This window comes from Hibiscus syriacus, unplaced genomic scaffold (genome assembly GCF_006381635.1).
Source record: "Hibiscus syriacus cultivar Baekdansim isolate YM2019G1 unplaced genomic scaffold, ASM638163v2 tig00111238_pilon, whole genome shotgun sequence".
Lineage (NCBI taxonomy): Eukaryota > Viridiplantae > Streptophyta > Magnoliopsida > Malvales > Malvaceae > Hibiscus > Hibiscus syriacus.
Genome location: NW_024063030.1, coordinates 1,106,492 through 1,123,711, shown reverse-complemented (window position 1 = coordinate 1,123,711; position 17,220 = coordinate 1,106,492). Strand labels below are relative to the sequence as shown.

Genomic DNA, 17,220 nt, shown 5'->3' with positions numbered 1-17,220 from the left:
TTTCAATCTATTTATTATATCATATATGAGGATATAACTAACTTAATGGTAAAAATATGCATTCTATTTATCATTTTGGATAAACTCGTAAACTATATTTTACGGTTTTGAATTTTCACTTGCTTCTTGATAGATATTGTAAATTCATCATTGTCGATAAAAATGAGATGAGATTGTGTACATTGAAGATGTTCATGAATTGACAAAAGAAGAATAAAACATATTCGAAATCAACTATATAATCATAATTGATGAAACAATTAAAAACACGTGGTAATTAGTACTGTCGATGATAGTTTGTTGGAAGAGGAGATTCCATCAAAGAAGGTTAAACATGAAGGTTAACGATCAAATATTCGCCGGCGTTAATCATTTTGCAGGCGTTATACATTTTAATTGTCAAGAAATATAAATAACAATGGAATGCGGTAGTTGTTACGCATCTTTTGGTAGGGAGTTGGGCTGTGCTTATCAAGTGTTCGGACCTGGTGAAGGCAAGAAGATATGTTTGCAGACTAATGGCGAAGAAGAAAAGATAAATGGCTTTATACCTAGGTTTAGGGCTGCCCTACGTTTTCCATTGCATGGATATTGGTTAATCCCTTTATGAATGCAATGCTTCCTCATAGATCACGTTCGCACAACTGAGAACCTGGTTGCTTACACCATCTAAGCCAGTGCCCAGTGGGGTTTGAAATGTTGCCCTTTTCACCATATTGCTCTTTAATTCGGCTTGGATGGCAAATGGAACTCCAAAAAGCAGACAAAACAGGAGCGATCGATGTCCATGAACAATAATAGCAATAGCAATAGCTTGTGACAGGAATCATAGTGGAGAACAAGAGCCATAATGGTCCACTTGCAGCTGACACTGTACTGAAACATTCAACATGATATCGGTTCGTCATGCTTGACAGTTGGTTCTCAAGTCATTTGTTGGGAAACCCCCCACAAGGCCACAACAATTAATCAATTTCCTCACTTGGAGTTTTAATCGCTGAGGTACAAGTAAACCAAGGAAAACACAATTTTCAAGTCCGTTTGATGTTTGAATTTGAGCTCGGGGTCTACTGACTGTGTACTTTAAATGGGTATACGAGTTTAGGACAGTATTTTCCAGCATCCATGTGTTTATGATGTGCACAGCGGTCAAGTTGCCTAGCGTAGGTACAATCCGATAACTGATTAAGGCCGGGTACCCTTTTTGGAATTTGGATGTGTTCTCTTCTCTCGGCTGAAAAGCATTTATTAAAGACAAAAAAGTTGACAATCCGGCAAATACTATGAAAATCCGTTATGCATAATCCGACAAATACTACATGTGGTATCAAAGTGCAAGGATAAAAACAAAAAACAGGTGTGCCCAATTTCAAAGGTTTGGGTTAAATTAATGGCATCGTTTTTGACCAAAACTCTAATAGCTGTGATTCTTACAACGCTCATTTTTTTTTCAAAGATCGGAAATTTCAATCATCAGGTAAGAACCTTTTGACAGTCAAAGGAACATCACTGACAAAAGCTACTAGCTAAAACCAAACACAAGCTTCAGGTCCTGGTCCAGGTAAGCGTCAGTCAAATATACAGCCATGTGTTCCGGTTGGTGAAAATTGGAACAATTCGAGAAATTTCACGAGTCATGAAGATTATAGAGAAATAATATCAACCCTTCCTGAAATTTCAACAGAGTTTGTAACAACATAATTCTGCGCTTAGTTTTCAAGACGTTTATACGGCTAAGGCATCAGATTACATCTACAAAGAATCAGTCATTTCGATATAAATTTGTAAATATCAAGTAACGAGGTTATACCCCAACGAATATCAAAGGAATGTAGGAGCCTGCTGCCTGCACCATGACATGAAGCTTTGCCATCTACAGGCTTGGACTTCTGCATATCTTTTCTGTGGCCGGTCAGCTTCTTCTGCCTTTTCAAGGGTTGCCAACTGAAGCAAGCCCAACCTGTAATATTCGTTGCTTGACCCGAGTATCAACCAGTATAGTTAATCAGCACATAGCTCATTGCCTAGGCCAGTGTCACTATTTTCCTGCAAGTCACCACCGGATTCCCACAACCTTCTGCTGCGAGAAGGGTTAAAGTAGTCAAATCATCTTTTTCAGGTGGTGCCAGATAAAGTCTCGGTGATGGAATCATCTTCAACAGGCATCATATTTAGATCAGGCAGTACAGCTTTCCCTGCATTGCAAGAATCTAACAGTCCTTTACAATTATCAAGGGCATGTGTCGAGGGGACTCTCTGACGGGGTAAACAAGAAGGTACTTCCTCAACTTCATTTTTTGCTGTTTGCAAGTTCAAATCAAGCTGCAATAATAGAAGTTAACATCAGAAAAAGGTCAATAAAATAATATTTCTCAAAAAGGAAATAGGGGTTTCTTGATGGGCCAATTATATGCAAAAATTTCGTGAGATAGTGATTAATGTGAAGGCCATATTGGTACACTCAAGACACTTGAGAAATATTTTGCTGACCTTAATTCTTTTCAAGTTCTCATTCCTGGCTCTCTGTTCTTTACAAGTAGCACGCATAGACGCCATCTCCTGTTCAACGAACAGGAATACGACTGTAAGATTTATCTAGAAGCAAACAAGGGGACATGTGGAGTTCAAGCAAAGCAACACGTTGAAGAAAATTCAACGCACCTTTTCCAAACAAACCCTTTCCTTCAAAAGCAGACTCTCCTCCTCCTTAAGTTCAGCAAATGTCTAAAAATATGACGAATGCTTCAGAGTTAAGATACACAGGAATCATCTTTCATATTTCTCTTGCTGATAAACCATTTTCCCAGCAAAAAAAATGAACAGTAAAGATAAACTATTTTACCTTCTTCCTTCTCGATCTCTTGGTAGTTGTGCTAGTGGTTTCATTGCCAGCAGTACCCTGCAACATACATAAACCAATCATCAAACTTATGCCCAGGGCAAGAACCAACAAATTTCTTAAGAGGATTAATACTCGTCTCAAAGCATAAGAGAGTTGGTAAACTAAATCCCTCAAAACAATTAAAATCTAACTTCGATAATAAGCTTTCCAGGCTGCTCCAACAGAGGGTTTGGAGATCATCTCAGAGGAAAGCGGAGTTGAAATTGGAAAGCCAATGCCACTGACCCAGCCGCTCCTTCTGAGTTCTGACACAAGTGTCCAATGGTAACACGCCACGTCATTATCACAAGGACGTTAGACACATGATTGAATTCAATGTTTTATGCCGATATCTATTGTATAACTCCGGTCGACATCACGTGACTTTCTATCGTATGACCTGTCTGACGGCGAAGAGTTATGGGCTAACTACGTGTATAAACCTACGCTTCCCAGCACCGAATAAATTTTCCAGAAATCATACGGTCCATGATCCATCCGATGCATAATCATAGATGATGGGAAGTGTGGGGTCCAGACATTAAAAGATATCCCATCTCGGAAAAAGCAAAGGCCTAAGGCCATAAAAAAAGGTCGAAGTATAAAAACTACAAGCACAGTTACAGATATCGTTGGAAGGGAAGACCCACAGAATTTAACAGTACCCGCGCCACACTTGATAAAATCTCTCCTCACAAACCAAATAAAAAAGCCACCATCCACCCCTTACCAACATTACACCAAACCCAGAACGCATACCAACACCCTCTCTTAGTGGACCCTACTTATTTTATTATGACCAAAATGCCCTTTAAGGAGATCCTCTACGGGGAAGTTTCCCGGTTCACACGGTTGGATGGTGGATGGGCCCAGGGATAGCCATTTCCATCTCCTGACAAAATTGTCCGGGCCGGTGAGTAGAATCTAGAGGGAGTTGGAAAGGTAATTTAGTAAATCTAGAAAGGGGCAACAATAGAATGACAGGTGACCAAAACGAGGCGAGAAAACGTCAAAGGAGTTCCAACCTGCTTACAGTGTTGTCCTTGCGTGAAAACCGTAAAAATCCTAAAAAGCGGAAAGGCATTTTAGTCCAAATAGAAAAAACATGGTACTGCTTGTTTAATCATGTTGTTATAGATATTGTCCCGTTAAATCGATGGTCGGAGAGATCGAGCCCACACTGAAACGTTGAAGATAACGAGAAACGTAAGGAAAAAAGGGGAGGAGATCCCAGAAGAACAAAAATACAATTGAGATTCCAGAAAACCAAAAAGTATTGGTTTACATGAAACGGAAAGAAATAGGAACCAACGAAAACTAGGAGATTGAACAACGAAGGTTCAATGGTCATTTGACCTGCAAACTAGGAGTATAAACAACAAAAAGGAGTTATCCAGTTAGACAATAATATTTCGTCGACCGAAGAAGATGGTAGTGGCACGTGATTTTCCATGTGATACAGGAACCAACGAATGACACACCGAAAGATCAGCTGCTGAGAGCGAGAACGAGAGATGAGTAAAAACCAACCTTGGATCTGGAAGGTGCGGCTGATGGGGAGCGAGAGGCTTGTTTACTGGTCTCTTCAAAGCCGTCGGCCGCGGAAGGAGAGGCAGCGCCGCCGCCGCCGCTCCAAGAAAGAGGCGTTGTGGGGCTACGTCTAGTGCTGACGTTGAAATCTCCGTGTCTCTTGGCCTCGCATCGCATCGATATAGACTTAGACCTCGGCTGACGTATCCCCCATTTGAGTGCAACCACCGCAGATTTCGGAGCCGGTGGCGCAGCCTGCGCTTGTTTGAGCATTACAAGTAATTCCACCACCACGTTGTCGTCCGTCATCGCCGCCCGAATCCACTCATCTTTCACCGCCATAGTCATCATCATCACCAAAAACCAACAACCAACTAAAGAAGAAGAAGAACCCAGATGGTGACAAAGAGAGTATATAAAGAAGAAAAACGATAATATATGAGGTTTGCAAGTGGAAAGGAGAGAAGATATAGGGGTGGCGAGGAATGAGAGAAAACACAAGTAAAAAGGTTAAATGTGAGAGAGGGTGACATGGGTGTATAATATACGAAGGCGCCTTTTCTTTTTCTCTTTATTGTTCTAGGGTTTATTTTGTTTTAATATATAAGCACTCTTTTTTTAATTTTTTTAATATGGAAAGTTGTTTGTGTGGTGTAGATTCCAGTTATTGGGTTCGAATTCTGGTTCGCTGAGTCTATAAACAACACTTCACACACCTCTTTTGTTCTGGTTCGCCAGAACGCGAGATAGAGGAGAGCGATGTGTGGGTGGTCTGACTCTCGCCTTTATTTTCTCTTTTTTTTAGATGAGAAAAAAAGAGAGTAGGGTCCATGGATGACATGTGGAGCTGACAGGTTACAATGTTCAATTGTGCTAGGGTTCTAGGCCTTAGGAAATTAAGGCTTTTTTACCCCACTGACACCGTTTATTTTTATATTTACTTTTCTAACACCGTTCGACCAATATTTCCAAAACTAGCACCCTTTCTGCTGAGTTGGCAAAGGCGCGTCCCCGGGGCGCGCTTTACCCGTGTTTTCGCTGAGTTGGATGCCACGTGTGAAAGGCGCGTCCCCGGGGACGCGCCTTTGCCATATCAGCAGACACGTGTGGAAGGCGCATCCCCGGGGACGCGCCTTCCATTAAATGTCATTAATGCCCCCATCCGTTTTTCCTAACTACCCCTCCTCCTCCCCTATATAAACCCCCTCAACCCTCACTCATTCTTCACACCAAAATCATCTTCTCCTCTCTTATATAACTCAAATTCTCCAACTATTTGAGTTTTAAATTTGTTATTAGTGGTAAGAAATTTATTTTTATGTTAGTATTTTTTAATAGTTATTATTTTTATATTAATATATTTATGTAAATATTTTTTTTATTAAAATAATTTATATAATTATTATTTATTTAGAATTATTAATTTTTTTGCTAATTATATTGTTTTGTCTACAGTTATAATGGAAAACGAAATGCTGTTGCGATTGGATAATGATCATATCTCCAGACATTTTAGCGATATGGTAATATTTTTTATAATTAATGTTAATATTTAAATTTATTTTATTTTAAAGTTATTATGAATTTATATTAATTTTTACTTTTTATAATATATATTATTTAGGATGCTGATCGTATTTTAGAAACTTTTATTAAAAATCCACGTATACCGACACCGGAACGTATTTTGCCATATTTGGCTTCTGCTGGGTTCGGGTATATTGCAACAATTATAGGCGGTTGCAAACTCGAACCTGTCCTAATTTCTGCACTGATTGAGAGGTGGAGGCCCGAGACACACACTTTTCACCTTCCATGTGGAGAGGCAACAATTACGTTGGAGGATGTCTCTATGCATCTGGGGCTTCCCGTCGACGGAAATATGATGTGTGGTATGGCGGATGGTGATTGGCAATCAATGTGCATTGATTATCTTGGAGCTGCTCCGCCAGAGTTTAATGGAGGTAGAATAGCTTTATCTTGGTTGAAAGCTAATTTTGAGGTTTTAAATGAAAATGCTTCAGAGGATCAAGCAAAGGCATGTGCTCGGGCATATATTCTACGAATAATTGGAGGAATATTGATGCCCGACAAATCTCGCAACCAGGTGCATTGTATGTGGTTGCGGCATCTGATCGATTTTGATGAAGCTGGAAGATATAGTTGGGGTGCTGCAGTTTTGGCATTTCTCTTTAGAGAAATGTGTCGGGCGACAAATTATAAGAAAACTGCTATCGGTGGATGTCTTCTGCTTCTACAATCATGGGCGTGGTTCCGCATGCCTTTCTTATGCCCGATCGTGAATGAACCATACGTATTCCCCTTATTGTTGAGGTAATTTTCGAACTAAATTTTGATTTAAATATTTTCAATTAAATAGGGTGATATTTAGTTTATATTATATTTCATAGGTGGTCGATGAAAAGAAAGGACCATAAAAGTATACCTATTGTTTTAGAGGAAATTCGTTTACTTATTGATACGAAAACTGGGTCTGAGGTATGTTTTTAAATTTGTTTAATTATTAATATTTTAATTTAAAATGTTAGATATAATTAGAATATTTTATTTATTTGAATTGTATATTTATATTTCAGTTTCAGTGGATACCTTATGCGAGCGATGAAGTGAAAGCTTGCATCCCACCCCACCTTAGAGGGTCATTAGAGGTATGGATATCGGTTATACCTCTTATATGTTATGCTATTATTGAGTGGCATCCAGTTGATCGCGTGCTCCGTCAGTATGGTTGTACGCAATATATTCCTGGAGCTCCTAGAAATTTAGACGACGTGCATAACATAGATAGACGGGGAAAGAAAGATGTTAACTGGGTGGTGAGACACAGAGATTGGATTGCGCTTTGGGAGAACCGATATACACTGTTGGCCCCTCGACAATATTACGCTGAAACTGGTCATATGGTTACGGATAACTATATGGACTGGTTTAATGAAAATGGGAAGCCGTTTCTACTTTCGGCGGAAGCACGAGGGGTTAACATTCCTAGGCGCCGAGAAAGACGTCAACCGTCTCAATATCATCGTCCCCCGACGCGTGGACGGAGAGAAGGCGCTACCGGTTCTGCATCAGTCCCACCACAACATCCTTATTCGTCGATGCCGCAGGGGTACATGCCCAGCCCTCCACTTCATATGCCAAGCCCACCAGTTTATATGCCATCTCCGCAGGGTTACATTCCGAGCCCGCAGGGTTACATTCCTAGCCCGCCAGGTTACATGCCTAGCCCGCAGGGTTTTATACCATATGGAGGTGCATATACGACTATGTTTAATGATCCAGCATATGCTTCATATGCATCTTATTGGCTGGTGGTGCTTCTCCGCAGACACCTCAATCTTCATCTGGATCACATACATCGATGCCAATGTTTCCACAGTTTCCACAGTTCCCGGGGAGCGGTGGGATTGTTACTAGCACTCCTCCAGGGTCGTTATTTTATACAGGCCCTTCAGCCCCTTCAGCGTCATCTGCACCAAATGAAGAAAATGCTGCTGATGATGATAGTGAAGATGAGGAGACTGAAGAACAAGTTCCACGAAGAAATCCTCCACGAAATAGGCAACCACCGCCATGTGGAACTCATTCGAGACGACGACATCGGTGATCCAGTTATATTTAATGTTATTTAAATAATTAAATTTCAGAATTTTATGTAATTTGGTTATGTTATTTAAATGTTTCATGGTTGTTACATACATATTTTTTATGTTATTTTTTATTCACATTAAATGTTTGATAAATGTTTTTAAAATACAAATTATATTATTCGAAATTTAAAATAAAAATAAAAATAATATTATTCAAATTTAAATTTAAAATATAAATTATAGTATTCGATATTTAACATTAAATTTCAACTTAATATTCCAATTGTATTCGAAATTAAAAGTTATATTCCAATTATAGTTCACAATACTTAAATTGAAATTAAAGGACTCCATACATATGATTTTATCATTAACATATATATTAAAACGTATACATTAAAATCAACTTATGTTGAGTTCATCGATCGACGGAATCAACCAAGAGGGGGGTGAATTGGCAATTTATTCAATGTCACATTTCAATGCTCATTCCATACAATTTCAATGTCACAATCAACTTATCACTTCACATTTATTCAATTTATCAATAACATTTTATCTAATTTATTCAAACTTCACATAACGTTTTAATTTAAGTTATTCTTAACTTGTTGAACATTCAAAAGAAGTTAAATTTAAGTTATTCCCCGAGGGACATGAGTGACATAATAGGGCAATGATAATATTCTCTGACGAAATAATGGAAGGCGCGCCCCCGGGAACGCGCCTTCACGTGAATAGTGAAATAATAGGTACTTGTTGAAACATTTTAATATTTCGATATAACAAATTAAGTTAAATGGATTTTAAGATTTTCCAAATGATTTTCTAAGTATATTCGATATAACTATTCGAATATCAAAACATTACTCCAAATATTTCAAAAATCATTTTTGATCCTTAATTAAGTGTAAAATTAAGTTTTAATCATAAAACAATTTCAAAATATTTTATAAAGTATTTCGAACCAATTCAAAGCCAAAAATTCCAGATTACTCAGAGGGAACCGATTCCCCCCCATAGGAGGAACCGATTCCCCCCTGAATGGTTTGGCTCCGAGATTTCCAGAATGCTCGGAGGGAACCGATTCCCCCCAAGGGGGTACCGATTCCCCCCTTGTTCAACGGTCGAAATATTTGAATTTTACACTTAGGGAACCGATTCCCTATGAGAGGGAACCGATTCCCCCCACTGTCCAAGCTGTTTTATTAAATGTTTTCACACTAAAACGGCTATAATATCTTCTCTAATTATCCCCAACGTTCAGAAGTGATCCAAGGTGTATCTAGTGTCCCCGAGGGACATGAATGACATAATAGGGCAATGATAATATTCTCTGACGAAATAATGGAAGGCGCGCCCCCGGGAACGCGCCTTCACGTGAATAGTGAAATAATAGGTACTGATATATCTAGTGTCCCCGAGGGACATGAATGACATAATAGGGCAATGATAATATTCTCTGACGAAATAATGGAAGGCGCGCCCCCGGGAACGCGCCTTCACGTGAATAGTGAAATAATAGGTACTGATATATCTAGTGTCCCGAGGGACATGAATGACATAATAGGGCAATGATAATATTCTCTGACGAAATAATGGAAGGCGCACCCCCGGGAACGCGCCTTCACGTGAATAGTGAACCGATTATAGAAACTATTATATGCAACGTATTATAAACTTTCAAAACAAACTTCAGTTCACAATCTTTCAAATTCTCAAATTCCCAAACTCTAAATTCTCAAATTCTCTGAAAATGAGTCGTCTTTCTGCTGTTGTTTTGTATGATGGAGAAATTAAGGAAGCTGAAGAGGGGGTTGTTTTTGAGTCAGATCATTATATCCCCTTAACCTTGAAGAGAAACATCACAATTGAGGAGTTAATCACAAAAATTTCGTTAAAGATTCGTGTAGCAGGCCAGAGAAGACTATCTTCACTTCAATACAGATTTCCTACTGAACTTTTTCCGCTCACGTATACATCATTTCAGCTTTCAAACGATGATGATGTTTCTATGATGGTTGATGCTCATATGGGGAGTTCACAATCTCTTATTGAAATGTATGCCACTTTTATTGAGGTTCGTGTAACTCGTGGTCTCTCATATTCCTCTCACTTTGGCATTGCATATCAAACTGATCAAGTTGATAGCCCGACACAACTTATCTGTAATGATTTCACATCATTAATGGCGGATCCAACGCCATATACCATGCCATCAAGTTCAATAGGAAGGCATTCATCTGCAACTGCTTATGATCTCAACCCACGTGGCTTCACCAATAATCCATATGGCAACATCTCTTCTACTTCAAGGGGCAGACATTCATCTGCCAATGTTTTCGACTTACATATGGAAATGCCAACGAGACGACAGTCTATTCACATCCCACAGGATACAATGGCCTCAAGTTCAAGGGGAGGACACGCAAGCGGGAACTTATTTGACCTCAACATTGGATTATCGGAGGAACCCTCATCTCCACCAGAAGAACCTCTTCGGGAGCCAGGTGCAGATGGTGCTGAAACGGGATTATTCGTTGAACCTGACTCACCACAGTTTAACGTACATTCTGATGATGACGAGGATGACGTTCCGATAAATACAACACCAGCCGAACTTCCTGCACATATGTATGAGGCTGATTATGATACAATGTATGAGCCTGAATTTCCAGATCTTCCTGATGTTGGAAACTATGGACTTCAATCATCAGTCAATGACGGTAATTTACATATTGGAATGGAGTTCGCATCGAAGGAGGAAGCAATGATGGCAATAAAGAGTTACAATATTCGTAACTCAGTTCAGTCCCGAGTTGATCGATCTAACACGGAGAAATATGTTTGCTACTGCGTCCAACGTCACAACGGATGTCAATGGATGGTCCGTGTATCAAAGAGGAAGAGGAAGAACAACTTATGGGAACTAACCAGATACAACGGTCCTCATACATGTTGTGCAACAGGTATAAACCAGGATCATCCCAACTTGGACTCCAACATTATTTGTCAAGCAATCATGCCCATTGTGAAGCAAAGCTCTCATATAGCTGTTGCAGTGTTGATTTCTGCTATACAGTCCCAATATGGGTACACTGTCTCATATAAAAAAGCGTGGTTGGCAAAACAGAATGCCATTTGCAAACTTCATGGCGAATGGGATTCCTCTTACAACGAGCTGCCCAGTTGGTTTCATGTTGTGCAAAGACTTAATCCCGGGACAATTGTTGAGTTCGAAACTCAACATCATTACGTGAATGATCGAATGGTTCGCGATCGCTGCCAATTTTACCGAGTCTTTTGGACTTACCCTCAGTGTATTAATGCAGTCAAGTACTGTAAACCAATTGTCCAAATTGATGGTACTTTCTTGTATGGGAAATACAAGCAAGTTTTATTATTGGCTGTGGTCCAAGATGGAAACCGCAATATTCTTCCTGTTGCGTTTGCCCTCGTTCAAGGAGAAGACACTGAGTCTTGGGCTTTTTTCCTTAAAAATTTACGTTTACATGTTGTCACCAGGGAACGAGTATGCATTATTTCAGACCGAGGAGCCGGGATAAAAGCAGCAATGGACTCTTTGGGTACAATGTATAGACCTCCACATGTTCAACATCGTTATTGTGTCCGTCATATTGCTGCAAACTATTACGGAAAATACAAGAAGAACGATGAACGTCAGTTAGTCGTGCGGATGGGTATGTTTTTTTCCCAATTTTTCTATCAATTTCTTATTACTTATTTATACTTCATATTAACTATTACATATTCCTAATGACTTAGGTTACGAACTCTTACCTCAAGGTTTGAGTCGATGCTACAAGAGCTGTTTGGCAAAAATAAGAAGGGGTGCGAGTACATTATGGACATCAGCAAAGAAATGTGGACAAATGCATATGACGGGGGGTATCGCTATGGTCATATGACAACAAACTTGGCTGAAGCAATAAATTCAACCTTAAAGGGGGCGCGTCATTTACCAGTCACGGCGTTGGTCAAAACGACTTATTTTCGTTTGGGTCAACTCTTTGCAAAACTCGGTGGACAAGCTCTTACTTGGATGCAAAACGGACATATTTACCACCCAAGACTAGTAGCCGATTTACAGAAAAAATGGCTACATCAAATGGGATGTTAGTTACAAATTTTTCTCGCACCCGTGAATTGTTTCGTGTAACCGAAATGCCACGTCCGCTGCAAGGGATTGAAGCTAACTCTTTCAGAGTTAATCTGCAAGAGAGGTGGTGCGATTGTGGTTTCTTTCAAGCACTCAAATATCCATGCTCTCATGTCATTGCTGCTTGCTCACATTCGCATTTGGACTACAAAATTATGTTGATCCCGTATACCAACTTTCACAAGTTTTCAAGGTATATGAATTTGAGTTTCCGCCCATAGGAAACGAAAGAGACCCAAATGAGATTCAAACTTGGCTTACAATTGTCCCAGATCCATTGCTATTGAGGGACTCAGGTCGTCCAAAATCTACTAGAATACATTGTGATATGGATATTCGGGAGAAGTCAACAGAACAAAAACGATGTGGGCATTGTAGAAACATCGGGCACAATAGAAAAAAATGTCCAGCTGTTATCATCATATAACCGTTAACTCTTATGTAATTAAAGTTTTTAAATGAATGTTTTTATTTCTAATAATTTAATGTTATTGCATTTATATAATTTGTCAATGTATGTACACCTAAATAATTTTTTTTAACTTTTAAATACATAAATATATTTAATATATTTATTTAATATAATATTTAATATTATTAGTTATAATTTTTACATTATAATCGAAACATTTTACATAATATAATCGAAACATTTTACATAATATATTATTAATTATAATAATAATAAAAATAAACTATTTATTATAAAACAAAATACGTGTCTGCTGAGTTGGCAAAGGCGCGTCCCCGGGGACGCGCCTTTCACACGTGGCATCCAACTCAGCGAAAAACCGGGTAAAGCGCGCCCCCGGGGACGCGCCTTTGCCAACTCAGCAGAAAGGGTGCTAGTTTTGGAAATATTGGTCGAACGGTGTTAGAAAAGTAAAAATAAAAACAAACGGTGTCAGTGGGGTAAAAAAGCCGGAAATTAACCCCCTGCCCTTTATTCACCTTTCCAGTTTTTTTTATAGGTGAATTTCTCGAAAAATTACTATAACGATTTTTTTTATTTCCTATCAAACATCGTTTTGACTTTATTTTTTTGATATAACATCTTTATTAAAAAGGCGTGGTTTTGGGAAGGGTAAAGTGTGCCTCCTTAAGTGCGTCTTGTAAAATTTGTAAAATATTTGAGTGCTATTTTTATAAATATTTTTAAAATATTGCCTAATATGTAATTATTTTATGTTAGGTGATATTTGTGTAAAATGTCAACTTTATTTATTTATTTTTGTGTGTGAAAAAAAAACTTTTTACATTAAAATCTTTAAATATTCTTTTATAAATTATTTTATAATTTGATAAATTTTGATATTTGCATAAAATTAAACAATATGTATAATCTAGTATAGGAAAACTTTGAGGGTAAGGGGTTATTTGTTTACTTCAGAATGATTAACCGCTGAATGATTCAAATATTGAATGATTCAGAGGCTCTTTATGAATTAGCTCTAAATGTGACATATTATTTAGTAATGGCTCTGAATCATTCATAATGTACTTATGTGTTGAATCATTCAACACTGTTTTATTGAATCAGTTAGCACTGAATCATTCAGAGGTGAAAAACAAATGTTGAACGGTTAAGCATTCAGCGCTGAATGATTCTATTCAGAGTAAAACAAACTGATAGTTTTAAATTTTATAAAAGTTTTATAACTAGTATTTCTTTTTCAAAATGGTGATGATGATGATTATAATAAATATTTTATAATTTAAAAAATTATAAATTTTATATAATTTCAAAAAAAAAATGACTTTATATTCTTTTTGTATTGAATTTTATTCACTTTTAATTCTTTTTTATTGCATTTTTATACTTTTAATTATAATTTATAGATCAAATGAATTATTATTCACTTTTTTTAAAAATAAATAAAAATACAATAAAAAAGAATTAAAAGTGAATAAAAATTCAATAAAAACTTCAACTTTATTGATTTATTTTTTGTGTGATATTATTTTTTAACAGTTAATAATGTTTATTGACTTTTAATATTATTTGTTTAAAAATATAAAAATATAAAATAAATTTTTAATTATAATTGATATATCAAATGAATTATTATTCACTTTTTTAAAAAATCAATAAAAATCAATAAAAAAGAATTAAAATTCAATAAAATTCAATACAAAAAGAATATAAAGTCAATTTTTTTTCAAAAATATATAAAATATATAAATTTTGAAATTATAAAATATTTATTATCAATATCATCATTAATTTGAAAAAGAAATACTAGTTATAAAACTTTTATAAAAATATTCATATTTTAAAATACTTACCCTCAAAGTTTTTCTATACTAGATTATACGTATTGTGTAATTTCATACAAAAATCATAATTTGTCGAGTTATAAAATAATTTGCAAAAGAATATTTAAATATTTTAATGTATAAAGTTTTTTGTTGGGATTTTCGGAAGCTCGAATCGATAACCGAAACGGTTTGCAAAGAGGGGTCGGAACAGTTTTTGAGTTTAGGGAGTAAGGAGATTGAAAGATAGAGAATTGCACAGCGATTTATAGTGGTTCGACTTTCTCAACCAAAGTCTACGTCCACTACCTTAGCTCCTCACTAAGGATTTTCTAACAAATTCACTAATTTGTTCTTTCTTTTGAGGACAAAGAGATAACCTTACAACTCCCTAGTTTTTCCGGGCTAAACTAGAATCTTTCCCTAGCTTTTACACGGGATAAGCTAGAACATTTCCCCTTTACAAAAAGATAAAATAAGTAAACAAGAAAACCTCTCTAAGGTAGGTGTTTACAAGATTGAGCTCACAATAACAAAATATTTACAAAAGAAAGATGAAATAATAATGAAAGATGAAATAATAATGAAAGACTCTTCTCTTGTGTTTGATTGCTTGGATAGTTGTTCTCTTACTTCTTCAAGTGTCCTCAGCTTGTATTTATAGCTTGGAATGTGTTTGATGTTGTATATAGCCGTTGGGGATGTTTTGGAGTCGTTTGGGGATGATTTTTCTACACAAAAAGGCTGCCCATAACATGATGCATCGTTGCATGATCAAGGTGCATCGATACCCCTTCATTAAATTCAAATAAACTAGCCGTTACTAGCCGTTGTAGCCTTGATGCATGGATGCATCGATACATGGCAAGGATGCATCGATGCACTAATTGCATTCGATGTATGGATGCATTGCCTGATGCATCGATGCATTAGTGCAGATGCATGGATGCACTGCAGGGATGCATGGATGCACTTTGACACCCTTTAGCATTTTGGCTCAAATCCAATTTTAATGGACTTTGAATTATTTTTGAAACCTTTTAAAACTTTGAATAAATTCAATTAAATCCAAAAACATTTTGTAAATTCAATTCAAGTCCAAAAACCATTTTGCCTTAGATTGTTATATCAAAACATAGTTCAACATTTTTTTTCACACAAAAAAATAAATAAATAAAGTTGATGTTTTTACACAAATACTTCCCTAACAAAAATTAATTACATATTAGGCATCATTTCAAAAATATTTACAAAATTAACACCTGATTTTTTACACGTTTCACAAGATGCGTTTCAGGGGGCGCTTTACCCCACGTGGCGTAAGACGCGTCGTATGGGACACCTTTCTGTAAAGGGTATTAGATCAAAAAATAAAGTCTAAAGTGTCTGACAATGAATAAAAAAAGATTAGGGTAATTTTTCGAGAAATTCGCCTTTTTTATCTCGTCGGTCTATGTACACATGTATGATAATGGAAATTAAAAAAACACTATGTCACTTATTTATTTTTAAGAGAAAATAACCTTAGTGACAAAAAATGCCTTATAATATACGATTTTAACCAACTTTTTTTGGATTTGCCAAAATGACCAACTAAATCGCAATGCGATCGATAATTCGCAACGCGATCTCCGGTATCGCAAATCAGTTTTCAGATTCGCAACACGAACATCGACTATCGCAACGCGAACTTCGACTATCGCAATGCGATTTTTCAAATTCGCGTTGCGATTTATTCCAAGTTCATTGCGATAGTCGAAGTTCGCGTTGCGATTTATTCCAAGTTCGTTGCGATAGTCGAAGTTCGCGTTGCGATTTATTCCAAGTTCGTTGCGATAGTCGAAGTTCGCGTTGCGATTTATTCGTTATGGTAGTCCAAAATTGCAACGAATTGTGGTATTGCATTTGTTTCTTAAGAATTTTCTCTAAAAAGACACGTATTACCACGACCACGACCACGACCCGAGACGAGACGAGACGACGGCGGCGCGCGAGAGTCCCCCTTGTTCTCTATCACTCAACAAGGAAGTGGGAAAACCAAGCCTTAAATACCATTCCCAATAGTGTTTCTAATACTATGTGGGATTGAGCATTATCAACACTTGTTCCCAATACTATGTGGGATTGAGACTTAAATAGTGATATTATTTGTGAATTATAGTTAATGACTTTAGTATTTGTATGAAAAGTATTTGTGGTTAGTTTAGTTTTCATGCAATTCTAATTTATTTTCAATTGATTATAATTGCATGATAACAATTTTTTTTATTCTTGCGAGTGATGCAATTTTTTTGAATGTTTTGCTTAAAATTGTAATAATCGCGATTGATTGTAGATTGACTATTAATTATGACATATTTAATCGTATAATACTAATGCAATTGGTTGTTGATTCAGTTGTTTTAAGGTGCATGATTGTTAATTGTTTCATGAATAATCACATAGTATTGGAAACAAGTGTTGGTAATACTCAATCTCACATAGTATTGGAAACACTATTGGGAATGGTATTTAAGGCTTGGCTTTCCCACTTCCTTGTTGAGTGATAGAGAACAAGGGAGACTCTCGCGCGCCGTCGCCGCCGCCGTCCGTCTCGTCTCGTCTCTGGTCGGGTCGTGGTCGTGGTCGTGGTCGTGGTAATACGTGTCTTCGACACGTCCGCGCGAATACTATCTTTTTAGAAAAAATTCTTAAGAAACAAATGCAATACCACCAGTCGTTGCGATTTTGGACTATCGCAACGAATTTGGAATAAATCGCAA

General features: G+C 37.0%; 1 protein-coding gene across 2 annotated transcripts; it reads right to left on the bottom strand.

The window, feature by feature from the left end:
- Positions 1–1,971: 1,971 nt before the first annotated feature.
- On the bottom strand, positions 1,972–4,929 carry LOC120156822. Of its 2 annotated transcripts, none has more exons than XM_039168080.1 (5): positions 4,412–4,929; positions 2,843–2,899; positions 2,662–2,724; positions 2,491–2,559; positions 1,972–2,322 (listed from the first exon to the last, which is right to left on the bottom strand). In XM_039168080.1, exons 1-5 carry the CDS (start codon positions 4,763–4,765, stop codon positions 2,116–2,118), a joined length of 750 nt encoding a protein of 249 aa, XP_039024011.1. In that variant the 5' UTR covers positions 4,766–4,929; the 3' UTR covers positions 1,972–2,115. The 2 variants fall into 2 exon arrangements, with proteins under 2 accessions (XP_039024011.1, XP_039024012.1); XM_039168081.1 differs by having other exon boundaries at positions 2,677–2,724.
- Positions 4,930–17,220: the final 12,291 nt, after the last annotated feature.